The following is a 21,544-nucleotide window of genomic DNA, read 5'->3' as shown; positions in this document are numbered from 1 at the left end:
CTACAGTTCTTCAGAATAGTGATGAAGTAACGGACTTGATTATGGAGGCGTAAGTTCACGATACACCTTTTTATTAAACCCTTCCATGCCACTTTTATAAAATAGCTTAAAAGATACAAATACTCACTATAATAGCCTTCTGCATCAGTCCAGTTATCCCTGAGATTGGGATTTTCTTTGAAATCTTTTCCAAATCCAGCAGCCCTCAGATGAGCACTCTGGAAACAAATATATAGACCAGATTTCTAAATATTATTCACTATGTTTGCTTATAATAAATAACATTTGGCCATTCTGCAATACCTTTTCAAAAAAGGATGTTGTTTTAGACTAACTGCTTAACCTTTAACAGTAATTTTTCCAAAACTATCATAAAACACCAACTAGAAGGAGTGGCAGGTAAAATTAAAAGCAATGGGACTGTGTGGGTCATTGCAGCCAGAAAGGATGCTTACAGTGGGACAGCTGCTTTAGGAATGATAGAACAAAGGACTAGGGCATTTAACTGAGCCAGAGCTATACATCACCCAGCCTTATCTCACTATCCTGCTAGTATCTTCTTTACAAGTGATGATTGATGGTTGGCTTGGATTGGTGGGGGGAAAAAGGCCTCGTTGTACGCTGTAAGATTCTATGATTCCAAGAAACTATTATTTTTTCAGCATTATTTTGAAAACAAAAATCAAACAACAGATAGTAGAAATTATGAAATAAAAGACAGAAAATGCTGGAAGCAGAGCAGGTCAGGCAGCACCTTTGTCAGGTAAAGTCCTGTGACTTGAAATGTTAGCTATTTCTCTTTTTAAAGATACAATCTTTTCTGCGGAATGTTTCTAGCATTTGCTCTTTTTATACTGAAACATCTGTGCCAGGGATTTCACTAGCTACTATTGTGCAAACCTTTTGTATTGTATTATTAAGTACATACCAAATAGCAGACAAGCTATTTGTAGTTGTCCTCGTATATATACTATAGAAGGCTTAAAGCAGAAGAAAGGTAGTTTTAGATTTGAAACTGCCAATAGTTTTCTCTTTCTCTAGCTGTGGGTAAATATTAAAATCTTTTGCAAAATCAGCGGACATACACTCAGTGGCCACTTTATTCGGTACACCTGCACATCTGCTCGTTAATGCATAAAAGAATGAAAACATGGTAAAGCATTCCAGTTGTTCAGAACAAACATCAGAATGGGGAAGAAATGTGATCCAGTGACTTTGACTGTGGCTTGACTGTTGTTGCCAGATGGCGTATTTCAGAAACTGATCTCCTGGCATTTTCACACATAACTGTATCTGCAGTTTACAGAGAATAGTGCAAAAAAAAATCCAGTGAGCACCAGCTCTGAGGGCAAACACCTTGTTAACGAGAAAGATCAGAGGGGAATGCCAGACTGATTCAAGCTGGCAGCAAGGTGACAGTAACTCAAATAACCATAGATTACAAACATGGTGTACAGCAGAGCATCTCTGAATGCACACGTTGAACCTTGAAGTAGATGACTGTGACGGCAGTAGACAATGAACATACAGAAATACATCAGTGACCATTTTACCTCCTGTACCTAATAAAATGGCCGGAGTGTAAAAATTAAAAAACCCTTTTATTATTGTTCAGTAGAGTTTTGTTAATTATAGTATAAAATTTGCTACCCTACAGATTTATTCTTCTGTTACAAAGGGTCACATTACAGCACAAAAGCTGAGCCTTCAGCTAACTATGTCGATGCCAACCTTTTTGCCCATCTACCCACAATATGGCAGTGCCTGTCTAAGTGCCCCTAAATATTAGCAACTGTATCTAATTCCACCATCACCACTGGCAGAATGTCCTCTGTGTAAAAAGTCTGTTGAACAAAATAGCTATTACTAACTTCAGAAGCCCTTTGTTGGTCGGGGTCGACCATGGATGTTGTGTTCTAGCTGTTGCAGTGCTGGCTGTCAATACACAAGCTAGGACACAACAATATGGAGAGCAAGCTATTTCTCCACGCACCTCAAATTCAAAGGACCAACAGAGACCAATGCAAAGGTGCTGCAGGAGTCGCCAGTCAGCATTGAACTCAAAATAGAACTAACTTAGGCTTAGGGACTGTGCCACAATGCACAGCTCAAACCACATCATCAAGTTCGCCGATGACACGACCGTGGTGGGTCTCATCAGCAAGAATGATGAGTCAGCATACACAGAGGAGGTGCAGAGCACCTGTCTCCGAATGTGAACAAAAGAGATGGCAAACAACAGGAATTCTGCAGATGCTGGAAATTCAAGCAACATACATCAAAGTTGCTGGTGAACGCAGCAGGCCAAGCAGCATCTATAGGAAGAGGTGCAGTCGACGTTTCAGGCCGAGACCCTTCGTCAGGACTAACTGAAGGAGGAGTGAGTAAGGGATTTGAAAGTTGGAGGGGGAGGGGGAGATCCAAAATGATAGGAGAAGACAGGAGGGGGAGGGATAGAGCCGAGAGCTGGACAGGTGATAGGCAAAAGGGGATACGAGAGAATCATGGGACAGGAGGTCCGGGAAGAAAGACAAGGGGGGGGTGACCCAGAGGATGGGCAAGAGGTATATTCAGAGGGACAGAGGGAGAAAAAGGAGAGTGAGAGAAAGAATGTGTGCATAAAAATGAGTAACAGATGGGGTACGAGGGGGAGGTGGGGCCTTAGCGGAAGTTAGAGAAGTCGATGTTCATGCCATCAGGTTGGAGGCTACCCAGACGGAATATAAGGTGTTGTTCCTCCAACCTGAGTGTGGCTTCATCTCCACAGTAGAGGAGATGGCTGTTGACTTCAGGAGGACATGGATCAACCACTCTCCACTGAACATCGACTCCTCCGTAGAGATCGTTAAGAGCACCAAATTTCTTGGTGTTCACCTGGCAGAGAATCTCACCTGGTCCCTCAACACCAGCTCCACAGCAAAGTAAGCCCAGCAGCATCTCTACTTTCTGAGAAGGCTGAGAAAAGTCCATCTCCCACCCCCCATCCTCACCACATTCTACAGAGGTTGTATTGAGAGCATCCTGAGCAGCTGCATCACTGCCTGGTTCAGAAATTGCACCATCTCAAATCGCAAGACCCTGCAGCAGATAGTGAGGTCAGCTGAGAGGATCATCGGGGTCTCTCTTCCCACCATTACAGACATTTACACCACATGCTGCATCCATAAAGCAAACAGCATTATGAAGGACCCCATGCACCCCTCATACAAACTCTTCTCCCTCCTGCCATCTGGCAAAAGGCACCGAAGCATTCAGGCTCTCACGACCAGACTACGCAACAGTTTTTTCCCTCAAGTCATCAGATTCCTCAATACCCAGAGCCTGGACTGACACCAACCCACTGTGTATATTGTCTTGTTTATTATTCATTGTAATGCCTGCACTCTTTTGTGCACTTTATGCAGTCCTGGGTAGGTCTGTAGTCTGGTGTAGTTTTTGTATTGTTTCATGTAGCACCATGGTCCTGAAAAACGTCGTCTCATTTTTACTGTGTACTGTACCAGCAGTTATGGTCGAAATGACAATAAAAAGTGACTTGACGACTTGATATACATTTTGAGTAAAAACAAGATAGGACCTAAGTCATCCTGAACTGCCTATAACATGTGACATTTTATAGAATATACATACGTCAAAATAGGCAGCAAACATATCATCGGATTCTGTAAACATATCCGGAACTGTTGGCTTCTTCAGAGCAGCTCCTGCATGAAAGAATTAATTAATTTCAGTCACCATTATCCAGAACTGTAAATAGAACAAGCATTTCACAAAGGTACAAATGACTACTAGGCAGAGGAAAAGCAAGATTCCACACACTGCACACTGATGCTCCTACCTCCTACTTCTCCACAGCACACAAAGAAAAAATTACACATACTTTCCTGGGAATGCTCAGCTAGTCAGGCAGCATCGAGGAAAAGGGAAACTTAATACTTTATTTCCCTTCCATGGTTACTTAACTGTTACATTTCCAGAGATTTATTTTTATTTTGTATTTCCAGCATCTGCGGGTTTTTGATTATTTGCTTTCGTGTTTGTTAGACAATGAAAACAGTGTTATGTTGCAGATTGCAATTTTCAATTGATTGCAAAAAATGGATACACTTACACTACCGATGTTTCAGGCAGAGACCCTTCGTCAGGACTGACGAAGGGTCTCAGCCTGAAACGTCGACTGTACCTCTTCCTAGAGATGCTGCCTGGCCTGCTGCGTTCACCAGCAACTTTGATGTGTGTTGCTTGAATTTCCAGTATCTGCAGAATTCCTGTTGTTTACACTTACACTGCCATTGGTTTAAAACAATGTCTTCAAGCAAAAATCTTGTCATAATTTTCACAGAAATTTCATTGATATGCTCTCAGGAACATTGATTGTAATGTTTAGTTCCCGAAGTGTCAAATCAATTCAATTTCAATTTTACATAAACTTAATTCAAGCAGTTTGTTTAATGTAAAGTGTGACTCGGACAGGGAAGAGAGACTTTATCAAAGTCTGTATGGGTAGTTTCATCTAAATAACTGCTTTGCTGATACCTCATGAAACATCCAACACAAAGCTCACAGAACCACCCAAGAGGATGAATAATGTGGCAGAGTGATAACCTGGCCAATCCTCTTGGTCCTTCAACAATACCCATGACTGACAAATCAATCAATGTTGGTGTTTGACTGCTGATATCCACCTTGGTCCCTGGTTAACCCTTTAAGTGAATTGTATGCTCAAACCAAAATGTCAGGTTTAGAAGTCAAATATAGGTGTGCATCTTATTCTACATATGTCTACACATGTACCTTGGAGAGCATTCTAACTGCCTGTATGGGGGGGTGGGGGGCCCTACTGCACAGGATCGAGATAAATTACAAAGAGTTGTAAACTTAGTCAGCTCCATCATGGGCGTTAGCCTTCATAGTATCCAGAAGACCTTCAAGGAGTGGTGCCTCAAGGAGGCAGCATCCATCATTAAAGACCCCATCACCCAGGTCATGCTTTGCTCTCACTGCTACCATCAGGAAGGAAACAAAAGACTGAAGGCACACACTCGACAATTCAGGAACAGCTTCTTCCTCTCTGCAATCTGATTTCTGAATGGACAGTGAACCCAAGATCACATTTTTTATTTCTATTTTTGCACTACTTACTTAATCTAACTATAATTCACTGTTTTAAAAAAATTATTATGTATTGCATTGTAGTACTGCCACAAAGATAACAAATTTCACGATATATGACTGATATTAAACCTGATTCTGAGGTCTCACTTTTTTCTTTAATTAAACACAACTTCAAGGATAACTTGTTTTCATATAGCGCAAGATGCCAATATGCCATTTTTTAATGTTACCTTGCAGCTAAATTGGCTTTGATCCAGTGGCAAGGAATTCCAATATGGTTGGAGGTCATAGACTTAACACATTCTTTTACCTTAACTAGATGTCCACTATCCAATCATGATAGTATACACAAATAATGTCCCCTTCCCTCACCCAGTTGCTCTAAACCACTACTTCCTTTGATCTCCCTTGCCCACTTCAGACCCCATTCTACTATCACTGGCCTCTTCTGCTGCCAATTGCTTGTTCCAGAGCACCTCCCTAACCACCAACATAACTAAGCTACTTCAACCCAAGGATCAGTGGCAGTGCAAAGGCTGTGTTATCCCTGGTTACTAGGCCAGGGCTGTGCACTGATCTACCAGTTCCTCCCTCCGACTTTATTTGGTGCATGTCTGTAGTTCCAGATACTGTAGTCTAAATTCCCTGTACAAATGTATATTACAACACCTGTATTTATGAAAACAGTGGAAAGACTGGAAAGTATTTAGTTTCAGGGAAAAACTGGATAAGCAAGGATTCACCATGGAACAGAATTGGTTGAGGGACACTTAACTGAGGTGTGTGAAACTATGGAGGACCCATGTAAAGAAATAAGCTCTGTACCCTTTACTAGAGGGTCAATAACATGAAGCATAGTTTTAAAGTAACTGGCAGATGGATTAATCTAAAAGAAAAATTGATTTTTGTTGTAATTGGTAAAGGTCTGGAACTTACTGCATGAAAGAATGGTGCCTTCCCACAATAATGCGATGTTAACTTGATGATCCCTAAGATGAGGGTATTGGACCCATTATGGGAAAGCAGAATTGAGCACTGGCTTTATTTGAAAAATACCATGAAATGCATCGTTTGCGCCAACGACCAACACAAATCGAGTATGTGCAAGAAGCAGTGCGCAAGTGTTGCCATGCATCCGAAACCAACATAGCATGCCCACAACTTGATAGCCCTTACTAATCCATATGTAGGAAGAACCCAGAGGAAACCTACTTGGTCTGAGGAAGAACGTGTAAGACCTTACAGACAGCATCAGGAATTGAACCCTGATCACTGATGCCGTTATAGTGTTGTGCTAATTGACGTCACGCCGGTGTTCTTCTCTGACCACTGCCTTCTGAGGGCCACCTGTCTCTTACGGGAGGACCAGCACCTGGAAGCTGAATGTAAAGCTGCTGACCCCAGAGAACATCGAGGAACTAGAGAGGGAGTACACAGGTTGGAGAGCCTTGAAAGCCTTCTTTGACTCCCCGGTTCGCTGGTGGGAAGCCACCAAGGAGAACATCAAGAGGTTCTTCATCCACAAGGGTATCCAGAAAGCAAGGCAGGAGCAGAGGGAACTGGTAAATTCCAGACAGAGTTGCAGCAACTTCTCCTTCTGCAGTCAAAGGGGGTGGATGTCAGGGAGGAATTGCGAGAGGTGAAGGGCCGGCAAGCACAGCACCTCACCGCCGAATCCTCCAAGATCAAGGGTCCAAACTGTGGAGCAGGCCGAGACGTGCTCACGCTTCTTCTTCCAAAAGGTGCACAGGGGGAGCTCTGTGATCCACAACCTTAAGGAAGAGGACGGCTCAGTCGCGTCCTCGCAGACAGACATACTGAGGATCTGCAGGTCCTTCTATGCCGGTCTGTACAACAAAAAAGTTACAGAATCCACAGCCTCCCGCAACTTCCTGTCGTCTATCACGTAGGTCTTAGATGATGGCAAGCAGGAGAGCCTGGATCAGCCACTAACCCTGGACGAGCTGACAGGCTCCATCCGTTCCTTTGAGTCGAGTAAGACTCCCAGAGTCGACGGCTTACCGGCTGAGTTGTACTCAGCTCTGTGGAACTGGATGGGCCCTGACCTGCTGGAAGTGTACAACACTATGCTTCTGGCTGGCTGCATGTCGGAGTCCATGAGGAAGGGCATCATCACCCTCATCTACAAGCAGAGAGGGGAAAGGGAGGACATTAGGAATTGGAGGCCCATCTCTCTCCTGAAAGTGGGCTACAAGATCCTGTTCCAAGGCTATCACCAACAGGGTCAAGTCTGCTCTGGGACAGGTGATCTACCCGGACCAAACCTGTGCTGTACCGGATAGGAAGATCTTGGACAGCCTTGCGCTGCTGAGAGACCATCACCTACGTGCAGGACAGTGGGGTGAACGCCTGCCTGGTCAGCCTGGACCAGGAGAAAGCCTTCGACAGGATATCGCACATGTACATGGCGGACGTGCTCTCCAAAATGGGATTTGGGGAGGGAATCCGGAATTGGATCAGACTGCTCTACACAGACATCCGTAGTGCAGTCCAGGTCAACAGGTGGGAAACAGCTTCCCCATCAGGTCTGGAGTCAGGCAGGGCTGTCCCCTCTCCCCTGTCTTGTTTGTCTGCTGCATAGAACCCTTTGCGGAAGCCATCAGGAGGGATGAGGGCATAAGAGGGGTGATGCTGCCAGGCAGTGGAGGGAACCAAGTGAAAACCTCCCTGTACATGGACGATGTCACTATCTTCTGCTCTGATCTGAGGTCAGTTTGCAGGTTGATTGGCATCTGCGAACAGTTCGAGCTAGCATCGGGGGCCAGGGTCAACTGCATGAAGAGCGAAGCCATGCTCTTCGGCAACTGGCCCGACCGATCCAGTGTCCCCTTCACCATCAGGTCTGATCATGTGAAGGTGTTGGGGATCTGGTTCGGAGGGGCCGAGGCGTGCAACAAGAACTGGCAGGAGCAAACTGCCAAGGTGAAACAGAAACTGGGACTGTGGGGAGGGCGCTCCCTGTCGATAACGGGCAAGAACCTGGTCATCAGGTGTGAGGTGCTCTCAGGGCTGCTGTACTCGGCGCAGGTGTGGCCTGTCCCCCACTCCTACAGCTCGGAAATCACCTGAGCTGTCTTCAGATTCGTCTGGGGATCCAAGATGGAGCGGGTGAGATGGACCGTCATACACAAGTCCCTGGACAACGGGGGCAAGAACGTCTCCAATGTCACCCTCACCCTGATGGCCAGCTTCGTATGTGGCTGCATCAGGTTGTGTGTAGAACCCAGGTATGTGGGTACCAAGTACCGTTATGTGCCCAGTTTCTACCTGTCGCCCTGGCTACGAAGGATGGGTCTGACCCCACTCCCGCGCAACGCCCCAGTCAGCTGGTCGTTGCCGGCATACCTATCCTATATAGAAAAGTTCTTCCAGGAGAACGCCTTTGACCACAGGGCCATCAGGCAGTGGACGGCACGTAATGTCCTGCAGGCACTGCAGGAGAAGGACATGATGGGCAAAGTGGGGTGGTTCCCTGAGCAGACCGTCCAGTTCATCTGGCAAAATGCCTCATCTCCAGACCTCACCAACAGGCACCAGGACCTCATCTGGCTGGCGGTGAGAGGGGCCCTCCCAGTCAGAGCCCTCCTGTACGCCCGGAATGTCGTCTCCGCACCCCACTGCCCACTGGAGGACTGGGACCCACCTCTTCGCACACTGTCAGTTCGCAAAGAAGGTGTGGAGGAGGATGGACGGACAAGTGTCACGTTTCATCCCCAGCAGCTGCGTAACAGAGGACTCTCTGATCTACGGGCTGTTCCGGGGACGCACACGGAGACCAACATCCGGTGCTGCTGGCAGATCATCAACTCGGTGAAAGACGCTCTTTGGTCGGCCCGAAACTTGATGATCTACCAGCACATGGAGATGTCCATGGGAGAATGCTGCCGACTGGCTCACTCTTGCTGCAGGAGTACGTGCTGAGGGACGCACTGAAACTCGGTGCAGCCACCCTAAGGGCCCGGTGGGGAAGGACCAAGGTATAGGTTTCTTCACCCACGGGAGTGGGAGGGGTTGGGTGGCGGGGAGTATACCCCTCAACAATGATATGGTAAGGTGAACAACTGGAGTGCCACGTGGGTGGCCATAAATATGGATATAGAAACATAGAAACATAGAAAATAGGTGCAGGAGTAGGCCATTCGGCCCTTTGGGCCTGCACCGCCATTTATTATGATCATGGCTGATCATCCAACTCAGAACCCTGCACCAGCCTTCCCTCCATACCCCCTGACCCCCGTAGCCACAAGGGCCATATCTAACTCCCTCTTAAATATAGCCAATGAACTGGCCTCAACTGTTTCCTGTGGCAGAGAATTCCACAGATTCACCACTCTCTGTGTGAAGAAGTTTTTCCTAATCTCGGTCCTAAAAGGCTTCCCCCTTATCCTCAAACTGTGACCCCTTGTTCTGGACTTCCCCAACATTGGGAACAATCTTCCTGCATCTAGCCTGTCCAATCCCTTTAGGATTTTATACATTTCAATCAGATCCCCCCTCAATCTTCTAAATTCCAACGAGTACAAGCCCAGTTCATCCAGTCTTTCTTCATATGAAAGTCCTGCCATCCCAGGAATCAATCTGGTGAACCTTCTTTGTACTCCCTCTATGGCAAGGATGTCTTTCCTCAGATTAGGGGACCAACACTGCACACAATACTCCAGGTGTGGTCTCACCAAGGCCTTGTACAACTGCAGTAGTACCTCCCTGCTCCTGTACTCAAATCCTCTCGCTATAAATGCCAGCATACCATTCGCCTTTTTCACAGCCTGCTGTACCTGCATGCCCACTTTCAATGACTGGTGTATAATGACACCCAGGTCTCGTTGCACCTCCCCTTTTCCTAATCGGCCACCATTCAGATAATAATCTGTTTTCCTATTTTTGCCACCAAAGTGGATAACTTCACATTTATCCACATTAAATTGCATCTGCCATAAATTTGCCCACTCACCCAACCTATCCAAGTCACTCTGCATCCTCTTAGCGTCCCCCTCACAGCTAACACTGCCACCCAGCTTCGTGTCATCCGCAAACTTGGAGATGCTGCATTTAATTCCCTCATCTAAGTCATTAATATATATTGTAAACAACTGGGGTCCCAGCATTGAGCCTTGCGGTACCCCACTAGTCACCGCCTGCCATTCTGAAAAGGTCCCGTTTATTCCCACTCTTTGCTTCCTGTCTGCTAACCAATTCTCTATCCACATCAATACCTTACCCCCAATACCGTGTGCTTTAAGTTTGCACACTAATCTCCCGTGTGGGACCTTGTCAAAAGCCTTTTGAAAATCCAAATATACCACATCCACTGGTTCTCCCCTATCCACTCTACTAGTTACATCCTCAAAAAATTCTATGAGATTCGTCAGACATGATTTTCCTTTCACAAATCCATGCTGACTTTATCCGATGATTTCACCGCTTTCCAAATGTGCTGTTATCACATCTTTGATAACTGACTCCAGCAGTTTCCCCACCACCGACGTTAGGCTAACCGGTCTATAATTCCCCGGTTTCTCTTTCCCTCCTTTTTTAAAAAGTGGGGTTACATTAGCCACCCTCCTATCCTCAGGAACTAGTCCAGAATCTAACGAGTTTTGAAAAATTATCACTAATGCATCCACTATTTCTTGGGCTACTTCCTTAAGCACTCTGGGATGCAGACCATCTGGTCCTGGGGATTTATCTGCCTTCAATCCCTTCAATTTACCTAACACCACTTCCCTACTAACATGTATTTCGTTCAGTTCCTCCATCTCACTGGACCCCCTGTCCCCTACTATTTCTGGAAGATTATTTATGTCCTCCTTAGTGAAGACAGAACCAAAGTAATTATTCAATTGGTCCGCCATGTCCTTGCTCCCCATAATCAATTCACCTGTTTCTGTCTGTAGGGGACCTACATTTGTCTTTACCAGTCTTTTCCTTTTTACATATCTATAAAAGCTTTTACAGTCAGTTTTTATGTTCCCTGCCAGTTTTCTCTCATAATCTTTTTTCCCCCTCCTAATTAAGCCCTTTGTCCTCCTCTGCTGAACTCTGAAATTCTCCCAGTCCTCAGGTGAGCCACTTTTTCTGGCTAATTTGTATGCTTCTTCTTTGGAATTGATACTATCCCTAATTTCTCTTGTCAGCCACGGGTGCACTACCTTCCTTGATTTATTCTTTTGCCAAACTGGGATGAACAATTGTTGTAGTTCATCCATGCAACCTTTAAATGCTTGCCATTGCATAACCACTGTCAATCCTTTAAGTGTCATTTGCCAGTCTATCTTAGCTAATTCACGTCTCATGCCTTCAAAGTTACCCCTCTTTAAGTTCAGAACCTTTGTTTCTGAATTAACTATGTCACTCTCCATCTTAATGAAGAATTCCACCATATTATGGTCACTCTTACCCAAGGGGCCTCTCACGACAAGATTGCTAATTAACCCTTCCTCATTGGTCAAAACCCAGTCCAGAATAGCCTGCTCTCTGGTTGGTTCCTCGACATGTTGGTTCAAAAAACCATCCCGCATACATTCCAAGAAATCCTCTTCCTCATCACCTTTACCAATTTGGTTTACCCAATCTACATGTAGATTGAAGTCACCCATTATAACTGCTGTTCCTTTATTGCACACATTTCTAATTTCCTGTTTAATACCATCTCCGTCCTCACTACTACTGTTAGGTGGCCTGTACACAACTCCCACCAGCGTTTTCTGCCCCTTAGTGTTACGCAGCTCTACCCATATCGATTCCACATCTTCCCGGCTTATGTCCTTCCTTTCTATTGCGTTAATCTCCTCTTTAACCAGCAACGCCACCCCACCTCCTTTTCTTTCATGTCTATCCCTCCTGAATATTGAATATCCCTGAACTTTCAGCTCCCATCCTTGGTCACCCTGGAGCCATGTCTCTGTGATCCCAACTATATCATAATCATTAATAACAATCTGCACTTTCAATTCATCCACCTTATTACGAATGCTCCTTGCATTGACACACAAAGCCTTCAGGCGCTCTTTTACAACTCTCTTAGCCCTTATACAATTATGTTGAAAAGTGGCCTTTTTTAATGCTTGCCCTGGATTTGTCGGCCTGCCACTTTTACTTTTCTCCTTAGTACTTTTTGCTTCTACCCTCACTTTACACCCCTCTGTCTCTCTGCACTCGTTCCCATCCCCCTGTTGTGAACTAACCTCCTCTCGCCTAGCCTCTTTAATTTGATTCCCACCCCCTAACCATTCTAGTTTAAAGTCAGCTCAGTAGCCCTCGCTAATCTCCCTGCCAGGATATTGGTCCCCCTAGGATTCAAGTGTAACCCGTCCTTTTTGTACAGGTCATGCCTGTGCCAAAAGAGGTCCCAATGATCCAAAAACTTGAATCCCTGCCCCCTGCTCCGATCCCTCAGCCACGCATTTATCCTCCACCTCATCGCATATGTACTGACTATAATGGAAACGTATGTAAAGGATGGGAAGTTATTGAATGGTTTATTGTACATATTTATTTTTAAATAAAGTATATTTTGAAATTTTAAAAAACTGCTATTGTATGCTATGCTACCAGAAAGCTTTTTTCACTGTCACTAAACAAAGTGAGCTCCTTCTATGCTATAAATACACTTTAATTCTTCAGGATCTCTGATCTTCTTAGGAGATATCTCAGAGAAAGGGATACCACAGAGAGATCTGAACATGAGATGAGATTTTAAATTCAGCAGATTAAAAACCAGAATAAGTCAGCAAGTAGAGGGACAATGGACAAACAAGGATGAAGTGAGACAAATGTTTTGGATGGTGTTAAATGGAAGGCTACCAGAAGATGGTTGGGGTAGTCACGTCTAAAAGTGACAAGGACATGGATGAGGCGTAGGGAAAACAACGTTAACTGATTCACAATAACCAAAAATAATTTGTTGGTACCATTTTTGATCCTAAATCTGTAGTTACTGGCCTCAGCTAGGGTTGGGTAATAGAAAAGAGGACTAGAATTTTCATCTCAATATTCCTAGACTAGGGAGCAGACAATTATCTAAGGTTCCACTCTCAATAGCTTTCTATTCACTATTGTTTAAAGTAATATACAACTTTGAGAGGATTTGAGCTGGCAGTTACCTCAGCCTGTAATAACATTCCCTCACGGTCTCAGCTGTGGTGTAATGTCATTCAGGTGAGGTCCTAAAGCACATTCTGTCCCTTTGCAATCAGTGCAAATAGCCAACGTATTTTCATAATGAAGAGTTAGATGTCAAAATATAATTTGACAAATGAAAATTTAATTTGAGAGATGGATAGTGCAGGCAACATTAAATACAAACTAAAAAATAGAACTGGAAGATCAAACTAAAAGAGGAAATATTCAAACGTACAAAGGTAATTGATACTATAATAATTCAATTGTAGAATCACACCTTCTTTCTGCTCGAGTGACATGAGGTTTCGTTTGGCATTGACAGAAGCCTCAAAGGTATCAATATTCTCCCTTTCATACTCCTTGACATCTGCAGCAGCTCGCTCAAGAATATCATCAGGAGAGGGGGAGCGGCTCCGTGTACTACTCTGAGGACTATTTGGTTCAGACAATCCAGACATGTTGCTGTCCTCATTTGGGTTTCTATATTTCTGCAATACAGATGAAGAGTTATTTTCAGTTCAATACACTTTTTAAAAAAAAATAATATTCATGCTTGGTTCCTGGTCAAGATTTTTCATTATCACTAATATACTAATGCATAATATAAAATTGTTCAGGGTCTCAACTCTACACAAAAATTGTTTCAACTTGCATTACTCCAACTAACATCCAAAGGGTTAGACTATTGATATGGAGACACGAGTACATAAATGGATATCATATAGAGTTCTTTTTTTTTGTAATTTATTTTTTTTATTGAAGTTCATCATCAAACAAATATTTCCATAAGATGTATTTCAGATATTGTACATATATACCATATAATCATATTTGCCACAAATCTCTACGTAATATTTATCTGAGATATACACCTATAGAAAAGAGGAAAGAAAGAACAAGCAAAAGGAGAAAGCTATGTACAAGTAGGGAGTGAGACATATTTATTGATTTGTGAGAATCAAAAATCAAGCCTATGAGGTGTTATGTAGCGCAACCATTTTTCCCAGTATGAATCAAATTGTTCCAACTTATGATTAACAGATGCTGCTATCTTCTCCATTTTGTAAATATCCCTTGTAATTTCCATCCATGCTTTTAAAGTTGGGCTCTCATGTGATAACCATTTCCTGGTAAGGGTCTTTTTACCAGCCACCAGCAGTACATTCACTGATTATCTCTTTTCAACCATTCTTGAGGTATATACCCAAAATATATGGTCTTACTTTCTAAGGGTATTTCACATTTAAAAATGTCTTGTAGGGCATTGTGTATCCCACTCCAGTAGTCTTTGATAACGGGGCAATCCCAGAAGATATGATAATGGCTTGCATTTTGATTTTCACAATTTCTCCAGCAAGCAGTGGGGTTACTATCATAATGGGATTTCTGAGAGGGTGTAATAAAATATCTTATCAAGTTTTTCCATCCAAACTCCCTCCATTTCTGTGAACTGGTACACTTCCATTGATACCATATTATTGTCCATTCTTCCTCAGATATAATTATCCTTCCTTCTTTCTCCCATTTTGTTTTAATGTATGAAGTCGAATGTGTTTTAAGATTTGACAAACCCTTATACACTCATGAAATGATTCTACTACCGTTGTCTGAATTATATGCTTTTCTAAATAGTTCTATCAAACATGTACTTGCCTTGGTTACATTTTTAACCCTCCTATTAACATACTGTCGCATTTGTAGATACCGATAAAAGTCTTGTTTTTCTAATAGGTGTTTCTCTTTAAGCATTTCAAAACTGAACAGTGTTCCTTCTTTCATTATATTGCAAAGAACTGTTATTCCTTTAGCTGTCCAGTCCTTAAATCTAGCATCCAGTTTATTCGGCGTAAAATCAGAGTCATATAACACCATTTAAGAATTGCAATATCTCCCTCTAGTTTATATTCTTTTATAATAGTTTTCCATATTTTCAGAGTCCATTTCACCCATGGATTATCAATAGTATTTATGTACCTTTGTAGGTTATCAGCCAAAATTGCCTGTATGGGGATGGAAAGTATCCTCTCCTACAATGCTTTTCCATTGAGCGTCATATGATGGGTTGCACCAACATATCACGGCTCTCAACTGTGCTGCAAAATAATAATCTCTAAGAGAAGGTAGGCTCCATTCCCCATTTCCCTTGGCTAACTGCAAAGTTTTGAGACGAACTCTAGGCCTTTTACCTTGCCATATATATATCTTGATAACATTTTGTTCCATTCATTGAATTATTCTGATTAATCTCTATTGGTAGGGTCTGAAAGAGATATAATGGTCTAAAAGAGATATAATAGTCTGGGCAATATATTCGCTTTAATAGATTCAATCCTTGAACTGAGACTAAAAAAAAGAACTAGGTTCCATCTTGTTATATCTATCTTAATTTTTTTTATATATAGGCTGATAATTTGATAATTGCATTCTGATAATTTTGACAAATCTTTTGGCATAATGATACCCAAATATTTGACGGACTCTGTTTGCCATGCCCAAGGATATCTACTTTCAATTTCTCTTGGTGCGCTATAGTTGTATGAAAGTAATTGGGTTTTATCTATGTTGATCTTGTATCCTGATAATTGGCCATATTGTTTAAAAGATTGCATCAATTTAGGTAAAGAGTCTGTTGGTTGTCCTAGATAGATCAAAATGTCATCCGCGGCAATCCGAGGCAATTTATGCTCTGTCCCTTTAATAGTAAATCCTCTGATATCTTCATTTTGTCTGATGTATTGAGCTAATGGTTCCAGATATAATGCGAAGAGTGGCAGTGACCATGCACAACCCTGTCTCGTGCCCCTTTCTAGGGTAAAACTATTTAGTAAATATCCATTGATTTTAATCCTAGCAGTAGGGTTGTCATATAGTGCCTATATAGTTTTAATAATTGTGTCATGGAAACCAAATCTATGTAAAACTCTGTAAAGAAAATTCCAATTAACTGAATCAAATGCCTTTTCAATGTCCACGCTTATCACTATTGCTTCGATTTTATTTTTTTGAATATGATCCATAATGTGAAGTGTCCTTCGTATATTGTCTTATGTTTGGCGTTGTTGTATAAAACCTGCCTGATCCTTATCTATCAGTATGGGTAGAAACACTTCTAATCGTTTGGTCATGATGGAGGTAAATAATCTATAATCTACATTAAGAACGGACATTGGTCTAAATGACCCACATTCCATTTTATCCTTGCCTTCTTTCAGTATAGCTGAGATTATCGCTTCCTTCCAGTTGGGTGGCATTTGTGCCTTTTTTAGAGCCCAGTTCAGTGCCGGGAGTAAGACAGGAATCAACTCATTTTTAAATTCTTTGTACCACTCTGCCGTATACCCATCTGAACCTGGTGACTTGCTTAATTTAAGCCTTAATTAAGCAGCTTTTAGTTCAACTTCAGTACTGTCAGCAGTCACCATTCTATTTTGTTCTTCGCTTAAATTGGGTAACTCTAGGGAATTCAGGAAAGTGTCAATTTGGGTTATGCTTCCCCCTGGAACTTTGGAATATAGAGTTTTGTAAAACACTTCAAAAGCTTCTTGAATTTGACTTCGTTTTTCCCAGTTCCTTCAGCTTATTTTGTAATTACTCTAATGTTTTATTCCTTTTTTTTCTTAAATGAAGATATCGCTATAATTTTCCCTCTTAAGACAGCCTTCAGAGTATCCCATAGAATGGGAGGTGAAACCTCTCCACTATCATTGAATTCTCAGTAAAGACCAATTTCTTTAATTTGTTCCTTAAAGTAGGGGTCATTGAGTAGACTTGAATTTAGCTTCCAAATAGTATTCTTTGGTTGTAGGTCAAAATAAACAGATAAATGTATAGGTGCATGGTCACTTACATCTATTGTCCCAATTCCACGTGTGTTTATTTTGTCTTTGCCTTTTCCAAATGTTATGAAATAGTCTATTCTTGTATATACAGAATGGGGGGGGGGCAGAATAATGAGTGTAATGCCTTCTGTCGGGGAAAAGGTCCCTCCATGAGGATTAGACCAACATCCTCAAAAAGTGTATTAACTCTCTTATGTAAGGATTTTGTTTCATAGGTTTTTCTATTGGAAGAGTCTAACTTTGGCTGTAATTGTAAATTTAAGTCTCCCCCCCACATATCAGGAGACCTTATGTTTCCGTTACTATAATATTAGTAATTTTCTGAAAGAAACTAATATCACTTCCTGGGCGTGCATATATATTCAATAGAGTAACTGAACTTCCATCTATAGTCCCCCCTTACCAGAATATATCCGCCCTCTTTATCTCCCATTTCGAATACTTTTTCAAAATTTAGCTTGCTTGAGATAAGAATAGCAACTCCTCTCCTATGTCCTGATTTATATGAGGAGAAAAACAAATTAGTGAAGCCCATTCTCTTTAGTTTTCCATGCTCATTATCACTTTTGAGTTTTCTGTAAATATTCTACATGGGCTTGTTCTTTTTTCATTTTGGATAGAATTTTACTGCATTTGATTGAACAGCCCATTGACATTAAAAGAAATGAATTTTACTTTGTCCTTAGCCATGTGTATTTATCTGTCAATATATCACTGAAATTAGCAGAATGAAACTTAATCGATCTAGTCCCTGAACAAATAAGAAGCAAGAAACATAAATAATAAAAAAGGCAACAAAAGGTGTGATTCCAAGGCTGAGGTCTCTAGTAGATGACCCTGGGTTGAGCTAGAGAATACGTCTAGCCATGGGGGATAGCCCCTTTTCCCTGTGGGTTGGGGGCCCCCATTACAGTACCCATAAAATTAAATGAACAAGTCTATGTCCATTACACAGAAAAGATTTCCCTGTGTATTCCTTCCATATATATATATATATTCTCATTTAGGTGGGGAAAAAGGAGTGAATGAATGAATTTAAAAAATGAGTAATATAAAATCCACATCATAATAAGTATTTCTTGAAATAGGTATAGCACCGTCTATTTTTGCTTCCGTTTATCTTATCAACACTTTTAAAGTTAGCCAAACCTTATGGCTCTTCTGGAGGGGATGAGGGCTGTCTTCGGAAAACTCACAGTCTCTTCCTGATATTCTCTCGCCCTCCTCCCATCCCCTGCTTTCTCGGCTCTCTTACTATTTCCCAAGCAGATCGGGATAATTGCTCAATCAGGCTTTCCCTTGGTTTGATCATGCTGATGGGCAGCCCTCTGTTCCTCAGGTCTGTAGTCGCCTCTTCCACTGTCTGATACAGTTGCATTCCATCTTCATAAAACACCCACAGTTTAGCAGGGTACGGAGTTTGGAATCTAATCTTTCCTTGCTTTAATATTCGCTTTACTGCAGAGTATTCTTTACGTTTCTGCAGGACAACTGGGTGGGGGGGGGTTAATCTTGATTGAAATATATTAATTTGCCATCCAAAAACACCCTCTTCTTACCCCAGGCCCTTCACAGAATCTCCGCCTTGGAATTGTATCGAAGGAATCTAATTACTATTCAGTGTGGCTTATCTTTTCTGTCTCCAGTGGGCCTCAGGACGAGTGCACGATGCGCCCTCTCAATTTCAAGCTCCATAGTGGAGGGAATCTCTAGCACGCCCCGCAGCAACTTTCCTACAAATTCCACCATAGACAAACCTTTCGCTCCTTCGGGAACACTGTATATCCTGATATTTTTCCGTCGTGATCTTCCCTCCTGGTCAAGCAGTTTACTTTCTTGTTGATTTAATATTTTTATCGTCTTACCTAGCATCCATTCCACGTTTTGCACGTGATCTTCCACTTTCTCAATCCTAGTCTCTGCCACCGCTATTTTTTGATTGACGTTGGCGAGCTCTGACTTGATATCATTGAGTTGCTGTTTTATATCTTCTTGGAGTATCTCCATATCTCTTCCAGAATTTTTATCATATTTGCCGCTTCGCCTGAACGAGGCCCATCATCAGCCTCACTAGCGTGCGTTCGGGTAGGACAGCCACGCGTTGCACCTCTCTCGTCCATAGGCTCTGCAGTGATGCTTTTTATCATCTTCATTCTTTTTCCCCATTCTTGCCCCCCTGATCAATTCAGATATTTTCAAAGGATCTTATATTTGATGGATTAACAGGGCAATATATGTGTTTTTTTGGAGGAGCTATTGATTTAAGCTGCCATTCTGGATAATGACGTCACCGGAACCCTATCATATGGAGTTCTAATCTACATTTCACAGGAAGGACGCTGTAACACTGAGAAAATGCAGGAAAATCTTCCAATGATATCAACAGTTTTGAGAAAATGGAACAAATCAGGAATGCACAGGCAAGTAATCTCAACATATTGGATAATCATTGACCTGATACAGTTTAAAATTTTGAAAGGGTTTAGGGTCAGAATTTGTTTCCAGTGGTTTCCACAGCTATCAAAAGAAGAAATTTATTTATGCTGAAACCAATGAAACTCATACTCGGTATATGTAGATGAAACAGACATAAACCTGATGGACTGAATGGCCTATTGTAGCATAGGAGGAGGCCATTCACTGAATGTGGCATTCAATTAGTGTTTAACAATTCCTTCCCCACATACCAATTCACCCACACCCATAGAGCACAATAACAGGATGGAACATACTAGCATTCCTTCCTTGTGCCCCATGTAGAGTAATTCAATGAATAAAATATTGCACAGGAAAAGAGAAAAATCCATTGTATGTTGATTTTTCAGGAACTCATTTGAAGGGGCTCAGAGGTGCTTGGTGTGATTATGAGTTCAGCTTCTACACTAGAAGATGCTACATTACTAAAACATGGGTGTTGTTTTAAGTAACTTACTTTTATGAACATCATTTACCATTGCTAGCCAATATTCATCAGATAATTGAAGCATTTATTTCACATTTGAATTTAAAACCCAAAACCATACCTGAACAATTGCCTGTCTCTCTTTGCGCCTTTGTTCAATAACAGCTTCTTCATCTTCTTCTTCAACATCAAAATCTTCCAGACTAGAGTCAAAAATGTACAAACATTTATCAGATATCACAGAATGAATTGGCCTTAAAATTGGGTAAATGAATTGTTTTGAAATCTACTATTGACTTATTGGTGGCAATCCTGATGATCGTTTCTCTAAAACTGGAAACATTTTCCCATGTGTATCATAACAATCTCATCTCACAATAAACACCTGGAAACATTTTGCCTGAAATTCTCTTACAGGCAGTAAGTTACAGACTCCTATTATTCTCCACCTGTGAATAAATCTTCCTTCAATTATTCTTTAATTCTTGAGTTTATTAACTTGAGATCTATAACGCCTAGATATTGACCTCTCCATTAGGCCATGTATGTCATACCTATTTACCATGTCTAGCTCTAATAATTTTATAACAATACATCTTTACATCTTTACTAAATCTTCTCTTGATCTCTGTTTCAATGAAAATCAAAACCCAATTAACTAGTTAAAATAGTCTAGCTCTGGCAACAACCTCACAAACCACCCCCCACCCCCAGCCCCACCTTTTGAGGTTGATGCCAGATCTTGACAATTTTAGTTCCCACTGCCTTCAAAAGTGGTTGATAACTATGGAAAATTCACTTTTGCATCAATGTTTATGCTAATTTTCCAAACAAATAATTATCACATTTTGCTACTTCACACACATTAACCTATATAGTGCATGAGCACAGTTGCTTTTTTGTTTAAAACTGAAGACCAAATTATTTCCAATTTCTCCCTTCTTCAAGTGATGAAATTAGGAAAAATCAAATGGGAAAAGTTCATGGTAATACATTTACAAGTATAAGCTTTGTATCCAGCAGGCGGTGACCTTTCCTAAAATGACTATTACTCTGAATGTAGCTCCCTGTTGACACATCTGGTATTTCAACTTACTAATAGATTAAACTGATCTCTTAAATACATAGTCCTTTTCCTTATCATTGAAACTTTTAAACAGCTTCTTACTTTTCATCAGAAGATTCCTGTTCAACTTTCATGCCTTCTGAAAGACTTCCTTTAAATTTATCTTCTTTGTCTCTACTTCCACTTCTACGTCTACGCCGACCTCGTGACCTAGATCGCCTTCTTCGAGATCTGCTTCTCCTATTCCAGTCTCTATCCAAAGACCTGGGAGAGAAGAGTGGGATAAATAGTGTGAACCAACTTTCTCTCTGGAAGCCACTGAAAAAAATGAATGAAGTATGGTGTTATTTTTTTCTGAGGCACCAAATGAATTTAGGAGTAATGTTAAGATAGGCTTTCACTCAGTGAGGCAAATAAAGAATGCTGTGTATTAAGTTTTGGGTGAGTCAGTAAAACAAAGGTCTGCAGGATTTAAACTCT

General features: G+C 41.7%; 1 protein-coding gene across 17 annotated transcripts in view; it reads right to left on the bottom strand.

Annotated features, from left to right (window-relative positions):
• prpf4bb (pre-mRNA processing factor 4Bb) overlaps nucleotides 1-21,544 on the bottom strand; it is an 88,376-nt gene that overhangs the window by 28,556 nt on the left and 38,276 nt on the right. For all 17 annotated transcript variants that reach the window (XR_010020794.1, XR_010020791.1, XR_010020790.1 and 14 more), the window contains exons 4-8: nucleotides 21,167-21,328; nucleotides 20,120-20,201; nucleotides 13,535-13,745; nucleotides 3,631-3,704; nucleotides 128-218 (exon numbers count right to left, since the gene is read on the bottom strand). Coding sequence is in view for 5 of the 17 variants with exons in the window: in XM_063070019.1 (XP_062926089.1) it covers nucleotides 128-218; nucleotides 3,631-3,704; nucleotides 13,535-13,745; nucleotides 20,120-20,201; nucleotides 21,167-21,328 (620 nt within the window). In the remaining 12 variants the exon portion in view is untranslated. The remainder of the gene's footprint in view (nucleotides 1-127; nucleotides 219-3,630; nucleotides 3,705-13,534; nucleotides 13,746-20,119; nucleotides 20,202-21,166; nucleotides 21,329-21,544) is intronic.

Source organism: Mobula hypostoma, chromosome 17 (assembly GCF_963921235.1).
Source record: "Mobula hypostoma chromosome 17, sMobHyp1.1, whole genome shotgun sequence".
NCBI lineage: Eukaryota > Metazoa > Chordata > Chondrichthyes > Myliobatiformes > Myliobatidae > Mobula > Mobula hypostoma.
This window is presented reverse-complemented; position numbering and strand designations above follow the sequence as displayed.